The sequence below is a fragment of the Loxodonta africana genome, chromosome 6 (genome assembly GCF_030014295.1).
Source record: "Loxodonta africana isolate mLoxAfr1 chromosome 6, mLoxAfr1.hap2, whole genome shotgun sequence".
Lineage (NCBI taxonomy): Eukaryota > Metazoa > Chordata > Mammalia > Proboscidea > Elephantidae > Loxodonta > Loxodonta africana.
The window spans coordinates 77,787,834-77,805,735 of NC_087347.1; the positions used below are offsets into that span (position 1 = coordinate 77,787,834).

Sequence of the window (17,902 nt, forward strand, 5' to 3'; positions counted from 1 at the left end):
AATTGTCTCCAGGTAAGAATGGAGGTCCTGTGTTGCCATATCTTCAGATTGTTCAAGAAGATACAGAAATTCATATTTTATGTGAAATATTCTGATCTTCAAATATTGTCAGCTAATTTAAAATAGAAAACAAAACAAAAAATGATTGTGAAGACCAAACTAAACATATGTATGGAATGGGGCCCATGGCTGCCATTTTGTAACCTCTGATTGGAAGCCCTCTAGAGTCTGTCCTTGCTCTGTGATTCTACTGGAGGATGGAAAAAGAGGGTCATCCTGGGATGGAAGAGCACTAACTCTGCACAACTCTATTTAGTCTTCTTTTCACTTGGTTTCATTAAAGTGTGAATACAGTAGGGAATCAAAGCAACCACTGTCAGCGGAATGGATGCACTTTTACAGAAAGATAACACATAAAATAAATGTTCTGTGTGAGTTGGGATCTTGATGAAATGGTAGAGCTGTAGTGTGGTCAATGAGGTCATCACACAGAGCAGCCGGAAGCTTAGCTTGTAGCCATTTTCCCCTTGGCAGCTCAAAAGGAACATCTCTGAGTTGATTGCAAAGCCCAAGCCAAAGAGGACCCCAAGGTTTCTCACAAGTCCAGCAAAAGGTGTGGTGTCGATGTGGATCCAGTCAGGGTTGGCACACCACTTTTTGGCTATGGGAACAGACCATAGCAGGTCAATGTTAAGCAGGCTGAGAAGTAGGTAAAAGCCAAGTGCAAACAGGAAGAGGAAGAGGTTGGTCTTCAAGTACGTGCTCAAGCTGGCTGTTTGGATGCCTGGAGTATGTTCAAAGGCCTCTGCCACAAGCATGCCTGGGGATTAGAAAGAGACACTGAAGATGACTATGTGCTCTTGAGCCTCTCAGGAATCACTCCTTTCTGCATAAAGAGTGTAGCCATAGCTTTCAAAGATGCAGTGCTTTAGGCGGCTAGGTTCTATGAATTTTCCAAAGCCTTTTCTTGAGGCAATAATGAAAACATACATGCCCCAATGGCCTTTTCACCATCCATGTTAGCACAGTGGGGTCATTCAGAACTCGGTGGTGCTGAGTGACAACCCACTTTATGGACAAAGCCCCTTTCTATGTGTTCGCAATTAATTTTCCAATCACCATGGCCAATTAACCTAGACAGCCTTTGAAAGACGAGAGGGGCTGAACAGCAGAAATACAATCATGATAAATGCTGCTTCAGGAATACAAAGCAGCTGCTCAGTGAAGTACACAGTCATGCAATTATTTCTTTAGATGTTTCAGAGAGAGTGGCATGTTGTGCAGGTTGGAGGGTCCTTATTAAGTCACCAAAACCAAGACACAAGCATGCTGTCTGAAGTGGTGGTTTGGGAGTTGGGCTTAGCTCTAATCACACTTCAGAGAAGACAACTCAGTAAGAGACAATGAGTTTATACCATTGAGTGAGGCTGTGCCATTGTGTACATGGAGGATATGAAAGGTCTGTTGAACCACTTAAGCTCCCAGGGTAGAATTTAGTATCAGTGGCTTGACACAATTAGGTCTGAAATTGGAAAACTGATTACCAGGGAGAATCTAACAACATAAAACAAATGAGGCTAAAGCTTTCAAACGACACAACTAGAGAGAAGTGTTCATATTTACCACCAATTACTCCAAGAATAACTTGATGAGGAAAGTGTGTTGCTATGAATACTCTGGAGATGCAGACACTGATTTGAATCAACCAAAAAAGACTCCAAAGAAATGACCAGGTCAGTCTACGATGGAAGAATAGATACAAGTGTAAAAAGCAAAGAAATTGTATCACTCATAAAATTAGGGGATGACACTAGATCTTTCTTAAAGGAACCTTATAGCTCTGACGTAGCATCATGGCTCTTGAGTCTTCCCCCCTACCCCCCAAAACGCTGTTTCTTTGTGATGAGTGGAATTTGAAAGGCTTTAACAGAAAGATTTATACATTTATTAGTGCACTAAACTTCACTAGTGCTGTATCCTGAGATTTTAATAAACGCTATAAAAGGGAGATAATTTGACATCCTGATAATTATTTTAATAGAGCAGAGGAAATACAAGTTTGGAGGAATGACTAACATCCCAAATGATACAAAATGAACCCTAAATGTTTTTACCCCCTGTCACACGTGCTTCCTCTTTACCTTCCTCTCTTAATCTTTCTTTGCTTGAGGAAAACTCTCTGAAGAAGCAGATGCTGCCCTGATGGAAGCTCCATGAGCAGTCCATCAACGGCAAGATTTCACTGGGTTTAATTCCACAGGTTCTCAAGAGTTGTGGTTCCTTGTTTTTTGAGGTATAGAAAATAAGGAACTAGGAAATTGACCTACAGGTTATATACTTTGGATTAGAAATAGCAAGGCACAAAAACTCATAAAAGTAATAAAATTCAAGGAACGCGCATCTTAAAAAAAGAATTAGCAATATTGAGTTCTGGGGATCCTTGGGGGGTTCTGAATGGATTATCAGGATTACATGATAATCAGCCCAAGATTTAGTTATAGAAAAACTAAAAAATATAGATAAATGGGAGCCCTATAGGGTCGCTGTGAGTAGAAATCAACTCCATGGTAAAGGTAATGGGTGGCACAGTGGTTAAGTGATACGGCTGCTAGCCAAAAGGCCGGCAGTTCAAATCCACCAGCCACTCCTTGGAAACCCTAAAGGGTAGTTCTATTCTGTCCTGTAGGGTTGCGGGTGGGAATCAACTCAACGTCAACGGGTAAAATGGGTACAGATAAATGAGCCTTTCAAAGAGAAAATAAACTGGGGTTACCCATGTGGAAGAAGAATAAACAAGGACTTGGTAATATCTGGTAAGGACTAGGGATTCAGTAAATTTTGATGAATGAAGGAAATATTGCAGTTATAGAAATAAGAAAAGAATTAAGAGATTTTTATTTTTCGAAAGAAACAAGTAATTTTCCAAGTTTGGTGATAGAGAAAAGAATAAACTACAGAGAAGAGGTGAGGCTTTTTAAATCCTACTTTGAAAAATTTCTATGGAGAGAAAATGCTATTTTCTTGAACTTACAACAAGCTTCTACTGTTGTTCTTTTGGATTGTATAATGAGAACATTAAGTCATCCAGGTCACTGCCTCACTGGAATAAACTTTAAAGCTGCCCACATTCTTTTGGTCATTTGTTTCTTGAAACTCTATGGGGGAGTTCTACTCTATCCAATAGGGTTGCTATGAGTCAGAATCGACTTGATGCCAGTGGATTAATAATTTATCATTGGAAGTGCTCAGGACTGTTTTAATGACAGTTAAAAGAGCTCAGGAATGAAGAAAAGAAAACAGCCAAATTCCTACAAAAATATATGAGTGGTTTTAAACTATGCTTCTAGGCCTTTCTAAACATTAAGAAATCTATTAACATTAAATCTCCTAACATTCAAACTTAAATTTGCCTCTGGAATGTCTTTGATTAAAAAGGTTGCATAATCTTTAATGCTAGAATATATGTTACTAATATCGAAGAACTGGCTATTCAAAGAAGGAAGCATAATTTTGTTGAGTAAACAGAAGCGTTCAAGGGGAATGATGATGTTATAAGCTTCCAGTTCATCTTAAAGCAAGGGAATATGTGTGGAAAAAACACTTCCTTATATAATTTTAGATGATTTATTTATGAGCTAACAAAATTATTGTTGTATTATGGAAACCCAAAGGCAGATTTAGCAAGTCATTAATCAATTAAACATTTCCAATTCTATAATATGGCAATAGCTGTGAGCTAATTAGGACGTTACCTTAAAGCAAAATATTAATTTTCTTTTCATTTTGCTATTTGGGCTTGGCATAGAATAAGCCCATTACAACAACTGAAAGTACACTAAAATAATTAAAAAAAAAAAAAAAAGACTTTCTGAATTCAAAATTGTCCTATCCAATGCTACAGAAACTGGAGAAAAGCTGACCTGTGGAAAGTGATAGATGATTTATCAAGCTGGCTGACTGTGTAGCTCAGGGCAGCTGTTACCATGACATACCAGACACACGATGAGCCCATTGCATGACCAGAGGGACTTCCTGCAACAACAAAGTGCCAATCCATTTGAACAGTGGTTAATGAAGTGTCAGTCTCAGAAACAAATATCAGAACAGCACATTAGCCACAAAAGTTACAAATAACTTAGAAAATAGATGTATATATAATTTTATGGGTTCATAGGCTGTATGTACCATTTAAAAATAGGTAGAAATGAGCAAAATTATTAAGATGAGCATCAAAAAAATTATTTCAAAAAAATTCTTTTCAGGTTTTTAAGTTTACTGAGTGCTGAAGATCAAAATACTCAACGCTAATTAAGAACTCAGGCTGTTGCAACCAAACCTGCAGTGAAAGCTGCCACATATTCCTACTCACACTTCACATCTAATTGTTTTTAATTGAAAAGAAAATAGAAGTACATGTATTGGATCTCGAATCAGTTTATTTTCCTTAGGCTGAAAAATAAAATATCTAAAGGATATTAAGGCTATTTGTGACTTATCAGCTGACTTATAAATGACCACTATGTACAAGTAGCCTCCTCGATGCCTACCTTGTGGCTGTTGCAGTGGGAGCCTTTGTTGTGAAATGGAAGGTGAGGAGATGCTGTAAAAAGGGGACATAAATCCACCACTGGTCTGTCAGTTTGTTGTAGTGTGGTGGTAGCATGTTGCTGTGATGCTGGAAGCGATGTCACTGGTATTTCAAATACCAGCAGATTCACCCATGGTGAACAGGTTTTAGCAGAACTTTCAGACTAAGACAAGGAAGAAAAGCCCTGGTGATCTACTTCCAAAAATCAACCAAAGAAAAACTTATGGATCACAACAGAATATCATCTGATATAATGCTGGAAGATGAGCTCCCCAGGCTGGAAGTCACTCAGAACACGACTGCGGAAGAGCTGCCTCCTTAATGACGCCCTTACTGAGGCAGACGGATTAAAGCCTTCGGGACCTTCATTTGCTGATGTGCCACGACTCAAAATGAGAAGCAATAGCAGCAAACATTCATTAATCAAACATACCAACAATCATGAAGATGATGCAGAACCCGACAACGTTTTGTTCTGTTTTCCATAAGGTCTCTGTAAGTCAGAGTTGATGAGATGGCAACTAACAACAAATTCTAGCAGAGGAAGCCTGCAGACAGGTAGCATTTCTATTTCTAGAATGTCTTCCCATGTTGCTTGATTTTTATCATTTCACTTTGATGTTTTCCTTGAGTTTTCATCAAGTACAGATTCATTCAGGTTAAATACCAGCCTCTTTTTGAAAAACACTTAGTTAAACAAAAACAAACCTATTTCTCATTTGCAGGAGTTTTTAGGAACTTTTATGTGCTTAAGTGAGTTGTAAATCTCCAAGGCGTGAATATAAAAGCAGCATTTCCCCCCACCCCAGAAAATGTCTCATAAGATAGTACGCATGCTGGGAAGTTTTGGCCTAGACCAAAACAGCATTTCAATCGTTTTAAAGGTCATCCATCCATCCATCAATCCAACCACCTACAAATAAAATGGTTTCAAAAGATAAAATATGTATGGCCCCTAACATGATGAAACTCATTCTATTGGGGCAGCCAGATACGTGAAGAATGAGAGTACAGTATGATAAATGACATAATAGATGTATATGTGCTTTCATAGGGGCAAAAAGAAAGATGTTCAAAAATCATTAGGAACTTACACATTTGCTATATTCAGGGTTAGTTTCGAAGAATGTCAAATGGCAAGAATGTAATGCCATATAACAAACCGGTGAGGTAGAGTATAACACAATTTTATAAATTAAAACAGTGGCATGTATTTTTCCGTTATGTATTTTTCAAAAACAAAACAAAACTTTTTTATAGTCCTAAACTCAAATTCCATAGTAAAGATTTTAGACTCTAACAGAATCTTACTTTTAATAAAAAAAAAAAGTAAGTGGCTCAAGAAGCCTATATACATAAAAAGCCAAAAGAAAATTTTTAAGAAACTATTCGAAGGCTAGAGATAATCTCTACTGACAATAAAAACACTAGGCAGTCCTTACCTTTCTTATAAAAAACTTGTTTATTCTTTCTTGGTTTATGAGATTCTTAGATGACCTACAATAACTTTGAAAGCTGCTGAGCAGCAGATATATTAACATTTCATTAATATTGGGAACTTGTTGTAGCTAACTTTTTGTTTTTAAGCATCAAACCATTACATTTCTTCCATAAAATAAATGCAGAATATAGAATCCTTTGAGGAATGTTCTGCTAATCTACTTTATCGCAAATAAAATGAAGCTTGATTATTCACAAAACGTATCTCATTTCTCATTAGCAATTTTGATGTTTATAAACCTTTAGCATCCTCACCCTGGGCATTTTCATTAATACCTTACATAATACCATATTAGTTAAAAAAAAAATAATTACACATGCTTACTCTATGTTGGAATATCTTCAGTAACTTGAAGCTGCTATAATTTCTTACCTGGTCCTGTTTCACATGTAGTGGGGAACTGTTCAAGACATGGACTTGAGTGATTTGGATAAATCTGAGTTTCTTGGACCCACCAGTAAGGCCGATGACCAAATAATATCCTGTATTTAAAGATATATATAAGTACACATATATATTTACATGCACAGCTATTAAAGACTAGCTATTCTCCCCTATAAAAATGACTCAAGCAGAGAGTTGATGGGCAAAGCTCATGATTAAGAGAATGTGAAAGAACTTAAGTTCTGGCCTCTCTTTCTCGCTGAGAGGATGGTACAGACATTTGGGATTTTGGTGCCATAGTTTCCCATAAAAGCAGAGACTTTTTCCTTGCTAGGGAAACCTGGTGGGTGCCTTGGGTAGTGAGACTGGGAAAGCAAATTGGCCCCTGAAATCATAAATCTGTCATTACAAGTTGCTCATTTAACTACTAGCTTCTTGGTTTATCACATAATACGTGTTACAGGGTTTGGAAATTTATTATAAGTCAGAGAAAGTATACATTTCTATGCTTTTTGAAAGTTCTATTTATGAATCAGGTATTCCAAGTAGTTGGTATGTTTGAAAGGTTTTCCAAGTAAAATCACACACATTTGAAATTTTCTCATTAAGCCAAAGCTACAAAGTTAAGAATGATAAGTTTCAGGAAAAATGAAAGAAAACACAAGTCTTACCATTTAAATATAAGATTGAACCAATCCCCAATAACTGCTACCCATATCATCTTAGTTCCAACTGTCTGATTAAGTTGAAACCAAAGTGGAAAATAAATAGAAAAAATATTCCGGGGGTCTCCAACACTGGACATAAAGTTTAGAAAATCGTAGTAAGCCCGGTAATCCTTCTGCAAATGCTGAATAACAAGAACTCCATTCCTATGAAGGAAATCCATCTTGAAAAAGCAGCGATTCTAAACATAGAGGAATTGGAGCTAAGTGCTCTGGGTCCCACTCTTTTTATATGGTACCTTTGTGGCGTGTCCAGCCATTACTACAACATGTGATGCTGGCCATCTGTGGAGAAGGCACATTGGCCCTCCTCACTGAAAAGCTCATCGGTTTATGATTTTAATTGGTGGCAAAGAGGTGAAGTACATGCTGCACTGTGGCAAGTCAAGGGGAAATTTGGGTAGAAACCCAGTGAATTTCTTATGCAACCACCCTTTTGTGTGAACAGTTGGATTGTGTTTGCTTGAAATTTTTTGCACAGTTCATTTCCTTTGAAGGCAGACATTAGCAATTTCCATGCTTGGCTAGGAGACTACGCAAATAATTACTGCGTGTCAAACAGCCCTTAAAGCCATGCATTTTAATTTAAAGTAGGCTGTTGCTCTCTGTTTTGTTGGGCCTTTGAGGAAAATGGTTGACTAAATATCTGGACATGAAATATATAATATGAGATTATTTTCTGATAGACATTTAAATAAAAATGTTTTGATATTTCTTTATTATCAAAGAGAATGATATGAAACAGATGGAACAGGGAAGGAAATACACATAATGTATGAAATCTGGAAGGAAATTTGCTGCTTTTTGATGATGAGGCAAGAGAGCAGGCATGGAGGTCACTCGATAGTAGAAATGTACTAGACCTGAGTCACATCTTTATTGACTAGAGGATGCAGTTGAGAGCACTGGGGAGTTAGTTGCTCATATGACAAAAAAGGTAGCAATAGACTTCAAAGGGCTTTTGACCAAACAGGAAAAAATGGCTTGTTGAATACGGAGTGTTCAGTAGAAGTAAGTAGGAAACACCAAAACCAACTTGTAGATTGGGAATAAACAGAAGGGCAGCACAAAGAGAACTACAGATCCAGGTCAGGCGAGATGCTGGTTTTAGAGAACTAAATTGTGTCTACAAGGATTAGTGTGAAGGCAATTAAGCTTCACCTCAGTGCATGGCTGAGGGTGGAGCTAGGCAACTTCCCTTGTTATATAGCAGTCAGATTGCTTAGCTGTATTTTAACCACAGCCTCCTTTACTAGGAGCCTTCTTCATAGCTATAAATATCACATTGACCTTCTCGTGGGTGTCCTGCCCCATCATTTAACAGCAGGTGCTCCATTGTTTTGGGGATCCAGTGCCTATTGGTACCTTCCCAGGCTCTGTTGCCTCTCCTGGGGACATGCCTTGTGTGCCTATTAAAATCTTTGGGCTCCTTTTGAAAAATGCCATACCCATGTCCCACTCCAGACCAATTAAATTTCTGGCAGTGGGACTCAGGCATTGGTAGTCTGAAAAACTTGCCAAGTGATTCTAATGTCAATTGGGGTTGAGAATCATTGTGCTAAAGCACATACATTACCCATTTTCCTTCCAGCCTTAAGCCCTCCAAAATGTCAAGCTTCTTGTTGCTGTTAGCTGTACAACAGAATGACAGTCTGCCTGGTCCTGCCCCATCCCGTTGTGATGCATAGGGTTTTTATTGGCTGATTTTTGGAAATTGATCTCCAGGCCTTTCTTCCTAGCCTGTCTTAGTCTGGAAGCTCTGCTGAAACCTGTTCAGCATCGTAGCAACACACAAACCACCAACAGAGGAGTGGTAGGTGCACATGAGGTGCATTGGCCAGGAACTGAACTGGGGTCTCCCACACAGAAGGCAAGAATTCTACCACTGAATCACCAACGTTCCTTGGACAAAGTTTGTTGTTGTTCTTGTTAAGCACTGTCGGGTTGGTTCCTACTCATAGCAACCCTATGTACAACAGAGCAAAACACTGCCTGGTCCTGGGGTCACTATAAAGCTTTCCCATTTCCCTGACTAACTTTGGACTGGATAAAGCTTGAGTGACTTAATACATAAATTATTGAACGTACTTTGATTTTCCTGTTGATTTAGATTTTTGCGCTGAACTCTCATTGGCTAACTGATTTATCATGTTGTCAAGACTGCACAGAGTTTTTCTCTGTGATTAGAGAAAACACTAATCTAATCAGAATCTATGCTGCCAGTGATAGTTTGTATATGAACTTGATACTGTGGCCCAGAAGAGGTGAAACAAAGAAGACAGTTGAAATGCACTCCTATAAAACAGGGCAGGTGGTGGCAAGTTTGCTTGCTGAGTTTCTGCGAGACTGCCCTGGAAGCAGGCGAAGGTACAACCTGGTTTCTGTGGATGCGAACACTGGGTTGACACATGTAGATGAGGGATAAACAGAAGGGCAGCACAGAGTGCCTAAGTGGCACCATCACACCATTTTTCAGAAACTAACTTAAACTGGCTGCCAGGAAATGAACATTAATCTCTATTAGCTTGAGAACCTTACTGGCCTCCCTTATCATGATTATCCTTTCAGTAGGGGTAGAGCCAGGAAGCAGTCTCCCAGCACTGGCTCTCAGCGAGTTTTGCTCTTCTCCCAGACAGGCCCATTAGTTACGTCCTCTCTGGGTTTTCCCACTTGTGTGTTGATCTGCTCCAAATGATGTATGTGGTGGCGCAAAATTAATTTAGCTGAAAACTCATGTGTGCTTTAGAATGTCTTGCATTTTAGCTCACCTAAAAACACCCTATCATGTTATCTGTTTTTCCTAGTCTGTCTTAGTCTGGAAGTTTGAAGACTAAGGCGCACCTGACCCAAGCCATGATGTTTTCAATTGCCTCATATGCATGCGAAAGCTGGACAAAGAATAAGAAAGACTGAAGCAGAGTTGATGCATTTGAATTACGGCTTTGGCAAAAAGAGTACTGAATATATCATGGACTGCCAGAAGAATGATCAATTCTGTCTTGGAAGAAGTACAGCCAGAACGCTCCTTAGAAGCAAGAGTGGCGAGACTTCGACTCACATACTTCGGACATGTTATCAGGAGAGACCAGTCCCTGGAGAAGGACATTATGCTTGGTAAAGTACAGGATAAATGAAAAAGAGGAAAACACTCAATGAGATGAATTGACACAATGGCTGTAACAATGAGCTTAAACATAGTGTCGATTGTGAGGATGGCGCAGGACTGGGCAGTGTTTCATTCTGTTGTACATAGGATTGCTATGAGTCAGAACTGACTTGGCAGCCCCTAACAACAACAACATTATCTGTTTTTAACTTCACAGTGGTCCAGTAGTCCTAGTTTTAGTGAAGAAAAGGATAAGTAACCTGCCCTCAGGTAACTAACTCCTTCAGTGCCAGAAACCTGTTTAGATAACCAATTTTATTTCCAGGGCAATACTTCTTCCTAGTCTAGGTTGAGTCCAGGTTGCTGAAGGCCAAAATTGGTGACATTTAAAACAATTGCAAAATGAATAAAAAAAGCTCACGCTTTCAAGAACCCAGGCCTCCAATTCACCTGTAATATTCCAACTATGAAGCTTTCTGTTTAGTCCTTAAAGACAATTGGCTGACACTGAAACACATCTGGCCAGCTGCCAGATCACTAGGAGAACTTCACAGGTACAACCACTACCTTGAACTATTGGATGGCTTGTCCCATTATTTGACAGCAAGGATACATTTGTTACAAGAATCCTATGGCTACTGTCTCTGTCATCTCCTGGAGAAAATACTGAGTGGCACTAAGATGGAGACCTCAGAGCTTGAGGGTGGTTCTGGTTCCCAACCTCTACCGATGGCCCTGGAACCCAGTAGACATTTTCTTCTCTGGAGACAATCAGGTGTCGAATTAAACAAAGACCACCCAAATGAGAACAAACAATCAGAGCTCGCTATAGCAACAGAGTCAGCCACATCACTTGTATTTGACAGAGAGTCAAAGTTAGGCAGGGAAATGGGAAAGCTTTGACTAGTGAGAAAAAGGAAGGCTTCAGACGTTCCCTAATTGGAGATTTCGGGCAGGGACAAGGTGAAGGCAGGCTAACTAGAGGAGGGGCATATTATATGATTGCTTTAGGGAACATGTTTTGGCTTTCTCTGGTTGGTCCCAAGTTGGAAGCAGGGACAAAAATTAGAGAAACTGGCAGTCATTGACCAAGTCCTGAGCATCCTTGACTAATTGCTGCAGAAGCTGTGGGTCAGAGTTTTATTGTCACATATGATTTGGCTATTGTCCCTTTGCATATTTAGTCTCTCACAAGACGAATTGAACAAGCATATGTCAGAAACAGTTTATGTGGCATCATACCTTGTCTGCCCTGTGGCTCTATAGCTCTTTTTATTCATTGAATTAAAATGAAGGCATACATTTGCTCTACCGAAAAGGAATTCATTTACCCAGGTATATCGCTGTTACGTATGCAGTATTAACCTTGACTAATCAGAGTCTAGGCTTCTGGCTTTTTTTGTTTTGCATATTCAGATTCTAAAATTTCCATAATGTCTTTAATGAGCCATGAGGAAGGACATAACTTCTCTTTATTCTCTTTCAGAGAAGTGTTTGAGCTACATATTTCATAATATTCATTTTCTCCAGAAATGCCCTGTCCTGAAATCACAGTGTGAATGATATCACATACATTTCATCTTACATATCTCATTAAAAATTAAATGTAGCGCTCATTCAATACTCTGTGGATTGTGATGAAATTCGCTGCAAGTTAGCTTTTCATCTTAGGTAGGTGATTCAGAAACACTGCCTCTCGAGGACTATCTGGTTCTGTAGACTGTGGGATAATTACCTGAAGCAAAAGCACCTTGATGCCTTTTGTCCATTAACATTATCTGCTAAATCTGTTTATTCCCCGCATTTCATGCTTTTTAGTCTTTTCATATCTCAGTTTATATCCACTTCCTCAGAAATGCCTACTCGGGCCAGCACCCTCACCGCTCCTCTAACCGTTTTTCTCTCACTCTTTTTTTTCAGGGGATTAATTACAATTTGTAATTGTATATTTAGAATGAGCTTATGTGTTTAATGTCTGTCATCTGTCTCCCCTACCCATTCCCAGTGAGTCAATTCCAATGCATAGCAACCCTGGAGGACAGAGTAGAACTGCCCCATAAGGTTTCCAAGGAGTGGCTGCCAACCTTTTAGTTAGCAGCCAATCTATTAGTTAGCAGCCAAGCTCTTAACCCCTGTGCCACCTACAAAAACAAAAAACAAACCCGTTGTCATCTAGTTGATTCTGACTCACAGCATCCCCACGTGTTATAGGGTAGAACTGCTCTATAGGGTTTTCTTGGCTGTAAACTTTATGGAATCAGTTTGCCAGGACTTTCTTCCATAGTGCCTCTGGGTGGGTTAGAAACTCCAATCCTTAGGTTAGTAATCAAGCACAAGCCACTATAAAAAAAAAATAAGTTCCATTAAATACGGGATCATGTCTGCTTTGTTGACATTGTGCCAGCCTCTAGGATAGTTCCTAGCAGAGGTCCACGTAGGGACAGATTTCCTGTGATACTCAGGCCCCTGCGATGTGGTAGATAAGAGTCGCTGGGGGTTGTAAATGTTCTAGCTGGAGAACGGAAGCTGGGCTGCAAGCAGGCAGCATTTCTATGTAAGATTTTTGGTAAATTGCTAAAGAGGTATCAGAAGAAAAGGACCTGTATCTTCGAGGCTCCAGAAATTTGTTGTGATTTCTTTTCTCGTTTTAAATAAATATTCACTTTCACCTATCGTTGCATTAGTAATTTCATATTCTTTTTATTAATGAGAGGCCCCCACTATTACAAAAGCTTCAGATCAAGCAAAGCCTGGAACTACCAGTAAATGTTCGTTAAATGAATGAATTATTGAACAAAACTCAATGTGAGTGCTAATTTACAAAGAAGTTGTGTTTAAAATACATGTTTTCAACGTGGTTAGTCCAAACCTGCAAGGCATTTCCCCGCAGAGATAATGTTATAAAAGGACCAGGTCAAGCAAGTTGATTTAAGGTAGTGAAAAGCACGTATAATGTTTATCCAAGGAAACCAAAACCAAACCAAACCAGTTGCCATAGAGTTGATTCCAACTTATACTGACCTCATGCATGTCAGAGTAAAACTGTACTCCATAGGGTTTCCAATGACTGATTTTTTGGACATAGATCACCAGGCCTTTCTTCCAAGGTGCCTCTGGGTGAACTCAAACTTTCAACTTTTCAGTTAGTAGCCAACTGTTTTAACATTGTGCCATCTAGGGATTCCTTATCTAATAAAGTGGTGTCTTAGTTATCTTTTTTTTTTTTTTTAGTTATCTAGTGCTGCTATAACAGAAATACTACAAATGGGTGGCTTTAACAAACATTTATTTTCTCACAGTTTTGGAGGCTAGAAGTCCAAATTCAGGGTGCCGGCTCTACGGGAAGGCTTTCTCTCTCTGCGGGCTCTGGAGGACTGTCCTTGTCTCTTTTGAGCTTCTGCTCCCAGGTGATCTTCCTGTGCTTTGGCATCTCTCTTTCCCCCATTTCTGCCTGTTCACTTGCTTGGTTACTCTCTATTGTGTCTCAAAGAGGCTGACTAATAACACACCCTACACTAATACTGTCTCATTAACATAACAAAGAAAACTCATTCCCAAATGGAATTATAAACACAAGTATAGGGGTTAGGATTTACAACGTATATTTTGGGGGGACATAATTCAACCCATAACAAGGGGTAATATAGGCACATCTGCTATTTTATAGATTTGAACCACGTGAATATTTTATATAATCATAAAACATCATTAAATTTAAAAACAATCCATAAAAAACTCAAAAGTAAAATAAAACAAATGATAAAAATGAAAACAAAGTTTATTTACTCCATTACATAGGTGAAGTATTCCTTCCAGCTCTACAGCACTTAAACACATCTTATGATTTTGTTCCTGTGAGAAATCTCTTTCCTAGCATCTCCTCAGTCCTCTTCAGTTTGCCATCTGCAACCAGAGTTGTCATGGCTTGGGGTTTGATGCTCCAGTACCTCTTCTATATGGGCCACAGCAGCACACAGATACAGGAGGTTGGTTCTTTCTTGCACTCATGATCTTCAAGGGGGGTGTGATGGTTAAGGTTGTGTGTTAACTTGGCTGGGCCATGATTCTCAATGGTTTGGCAGTTATGATGTAGTTTGGCAGCTATGTGATGATGTAGTCACTTCCAAAATGAGATCTGATATAATGTAATCACCTCCATGATGAGATCTGTTATGAGCAGCCAATCAATTGAAAGGGATTTTGCTTGGAGGTGTACCTGCAACCAATAAAGGTGGACTTTCTGGCAAAGTTCATTGGTTTTTGCTTGCTCTGGATCCTGCAGCTGGCTCCTATTCATCTGACCTCTGGTTCTTGGAACTTGAGCCAGCAGCTTACCTGTTGATCCTGGGATTTGTCAGCCTCTGTAGCCTGTGAGCCAGAGGCCTGCTGTCTGATCTGCAGATCGTGAGGTTCACCAGCCCCTGCAGCTACATGAGTCAGGAGAAGCCTCCCGCCTGACCCACACACGAAGGACTTTCCAGCCTCTGCAACTGCATGAGCCATTTCCTTGATATAAATCTCTCTCTCTATATATTTATACTCTTCACTGGTTTTGCTTCTCTAGAGAACCCAGCCTAAGACAGGGAGCTTTTCTCTCCAATAACAGAGCCTTTCTGACAAGCCGAGTAACCCCAACATTTCACAGCCAAGCTTGTTAGAGTTCAAGACCTGTCCTAAATCAGTTCACCAAATGATGGAGCAAAGCCATGTTCAAGTTACCCAGAACAAGTTTCAAGACAGGACAGATTTACCTCTAACCTCATCCTCTTTTCCAGGCTTTGTTTTTCAAAGTGTGGTCTATGGACCACTTGCCTCATATAGATCCCCAGGCCAACTCCAGATCACAGAATCAGATCATGTGGTCCAGAAATGTACATTTTAGTAAGCTTCCTATGTGGTTCATATGCACTTCAGATTTTAGAATCTCTGTCTTAATTCACCATTCTCTGGATGTTTATACCCTTTTCTTGCCTCATGTGTGGAGCTGACTCTTCCTTGTACAACTTTCTCAACTTCTGCCTTAAGGTATGTTTTTCTCAATTACTTTATTTGGGGTCTGTATTATTCCAATCTTTCCTGTGGGTACAGGCTCAGTTCTATTCTCTTATCCCCCCTTTGAGAGACTCCATTCTGTTCTCTCTCTCTTTTTTTAACCTAAGGTGCATGGCAAACACTCAAAAAAAAAAAAAAAAAAAAGCTACAATTAACATGAGTTATTTTTATTTTGCCAAATACTTTAGTTTGTAAAGTGTAGTTGACCTCCAATTGTGAGATCCTTGATCAGAGTAGATGTAGGGTAAAGTGATAACATTTTACTCTTATACACAATTCTTTGCACTCTGATATCTCTACCTTTCTCCATTTATCCCTTTTCTCTCTCTCTTGCTCACTTTTTCTTTCTCCCTTCCTTCCTTCTTTCCTTTCTTACCTCATATTTCTCTGTCATCTATCTATCTCCCTACATCTTTATCCCACTAGATACTTATTGATTTAAGTCTTGGAATTGGTCACAATCTTCAACCTTCCCCTTTAGCCTAAGGCAAGAGGCAAGTCTAAGAGAACAGGGACAAGTCTGAATTGTTCACCATTTCACCTAGGAGTACAGCAAAATGTCCTACTCATAATATAGGATCTTCAGAAAATTACACAGCCAACGCCCATTCTCTTCAGGATCAATCCCTTTTCTTCCTGCTATAATAGAACTCTCATTTGATTCCTCCATGTTGTGTTCAACGACTAGAATGCTGCTGTGCCAGAAAAAGCACAGTTGGGGTGGAAAAAATCTTTAAGAGTATGTGTTTTGGGGAATTTAATCTTAGCCAAATATCTTTGGTCACTAGGCCAGGAGTCCTTAACCAGAATTTGATTTATTTAGGGAGAGGTCAGTGGCCTTCTTGAAATGTTACTGCATATACACATTTCTTGGAAGAAGGCCACAGGTTTCATCAGATTCTCAGTGGAATCTCTGATCCAAACAAGTACAGCATTAGGTTCATTGGAATCTCATATCACCGTCGATGGTGCCCAGGCCCAAGATCCCCTTATTTCCACTGATATCTTCAGTTTTCCAATCTCCCAGAGTGATTTGCTCATCTTAATGACCTCCCACCTCTTAATGACTGTTTTTATTTTTTTTTAGTACTATCCCAACAACCAGCTGCCATCAAGTCAATTCTGATTCCCTGTGAGCCCATGTGTGACATTGGTTACCTGTGAACACGACCTTATTTGGAAATAGAGTCTTTGAAGATGTTATCAATTAACATGAGGTCAGACCAGAGTAGGGTTCTAATCTCATCTGAGAGATGTTTTTATAAAAGAGGAGAAGAGACTCAGAACGACACAAGGGAAGACAGACACGTAAAGATGCATCTACAAGTCAAGGAATGCTAAGAAATACCTGGGGTTTCCAGAAGCTAGAAGAGAGGAGGAATTTCAAACCCAGGCAGTCTTATCACAGAGTAGAACAGTCTGCCACTGTGCTAATTAATTAGAGAAGTAAGCTGTCTATAGGACATTAACACTCGAATGCCTCAACAATATCCTCTCAAACTCAAAACGCTAAAACCTTAACTTATCATGCCTTCTGTGCCTCACTCCACTCATCCGCTTCCAGGGACATGCCAAACCAACCTTGTAGACAATTTCAATTCTGCCAGCAAAATCGCCACTCTCAAACATCCAGCCTAGAAACCTTGAATTACCTCTGACCTCCCTCTCTCCTTTTTCCCTGTTCCTGGAACACAGTCTCTCAGAGAAAGCAAGTGCAGAGAATCTTGGCCATTAAAAGTTTTGTGTCCCTGAATTTCCACTGGGGCAGAGACTACCAGTACTAGGTACTATGTTTTAATGTTTCTGTTTTAATTCATATGATCAAAAACAGAGTATCAGGAATTTTTAGAGCTGTTAATATTGTTGTTGTTAGGTGCTCTCGAGTTGATTCTACTCACAGCGACCCTCTATGCACAACAGAATGAAACACTACCCCATACGGTGCCATCCTTACAATCGTTATGCTTGAGCTCGTTGTTGCAGCCGCTGTGTCAATCCACCTCGTTGAGGGTCTTCCTCTTTTCCGCTGACCCTGTACTTTGCCAAGCATGATGTCCTTCTCCAGGAACTGATCCCTCCTGACAACATGTCCAAAATATGTAAGAGGCAGTCTCGCCATCCTTGCTTCTAAGGAGCATTCTGGCTGCACTTCTTCCAAGACAGATTTATTTGTTCTTTTGGCAGTCCACGGTATAGTCAATATTCTTCACCAACGCCACAATTCAAAGGCGTCAATTCTTCAGTCTTCCTTATTCATTGTCCAGCTTTCCCATGCATATGATGGGATTGAAAATACTATAGCTTGGGTCAGGCGCACCTTCATCTTCAAGGTGACATCTTTGCTTTTCAACACTTTAAAGAGGTCCTTTGCAGCAGATTTACCCAAGGCAATGCGTCTTTTGATTTCTTGACTGCTGCTTCCATGGCTGTTGATTGTGGAGGCAAGTAAAATGAAATCCTTGACAACTTCAATCTTTTCTCCTTTTATCATGATGTTGCTTATTGGTCCAGTTAATACTATTGCTATTAGAAGGCAATAAACAGTA

The 17,902-nt window shown here is 39.6% G+C and overlaps 1 protein-coding gene across 1 annotated transcript; it reads right to left on the reverse strand.

The window, feature by feature from the left end:
- Nucleotides 1–276: 276 nt before the first annotated feature.
- G6PC2 (glucose-6-phosphatase catalytic subunit 2) lies at nucleotides 277–7,362 on the reverse strand. The gene is made up of 5 exons (XM_003405806.3): nucleotides 7,145–7,362; nucleotides 6,462–6,571; nucleotides 3,921–4,032; nucleotides 1,624–1,739; nucleotides 277–820 (listed from the first exon to the last, which is right to left on the reverse strand). Exons 1-5 carry the CDS (start codon nucleotides 7,360–7,362, stop codon nucleotides 309–311), a joined length of 1,068 nt encoding a protein of 355 aa, XP_003405854.1. The 3' UTR covers nucleotides 277–308.
- Nucleotides 7,363–17,902: the final 10,540 nt, after the last annotated feature.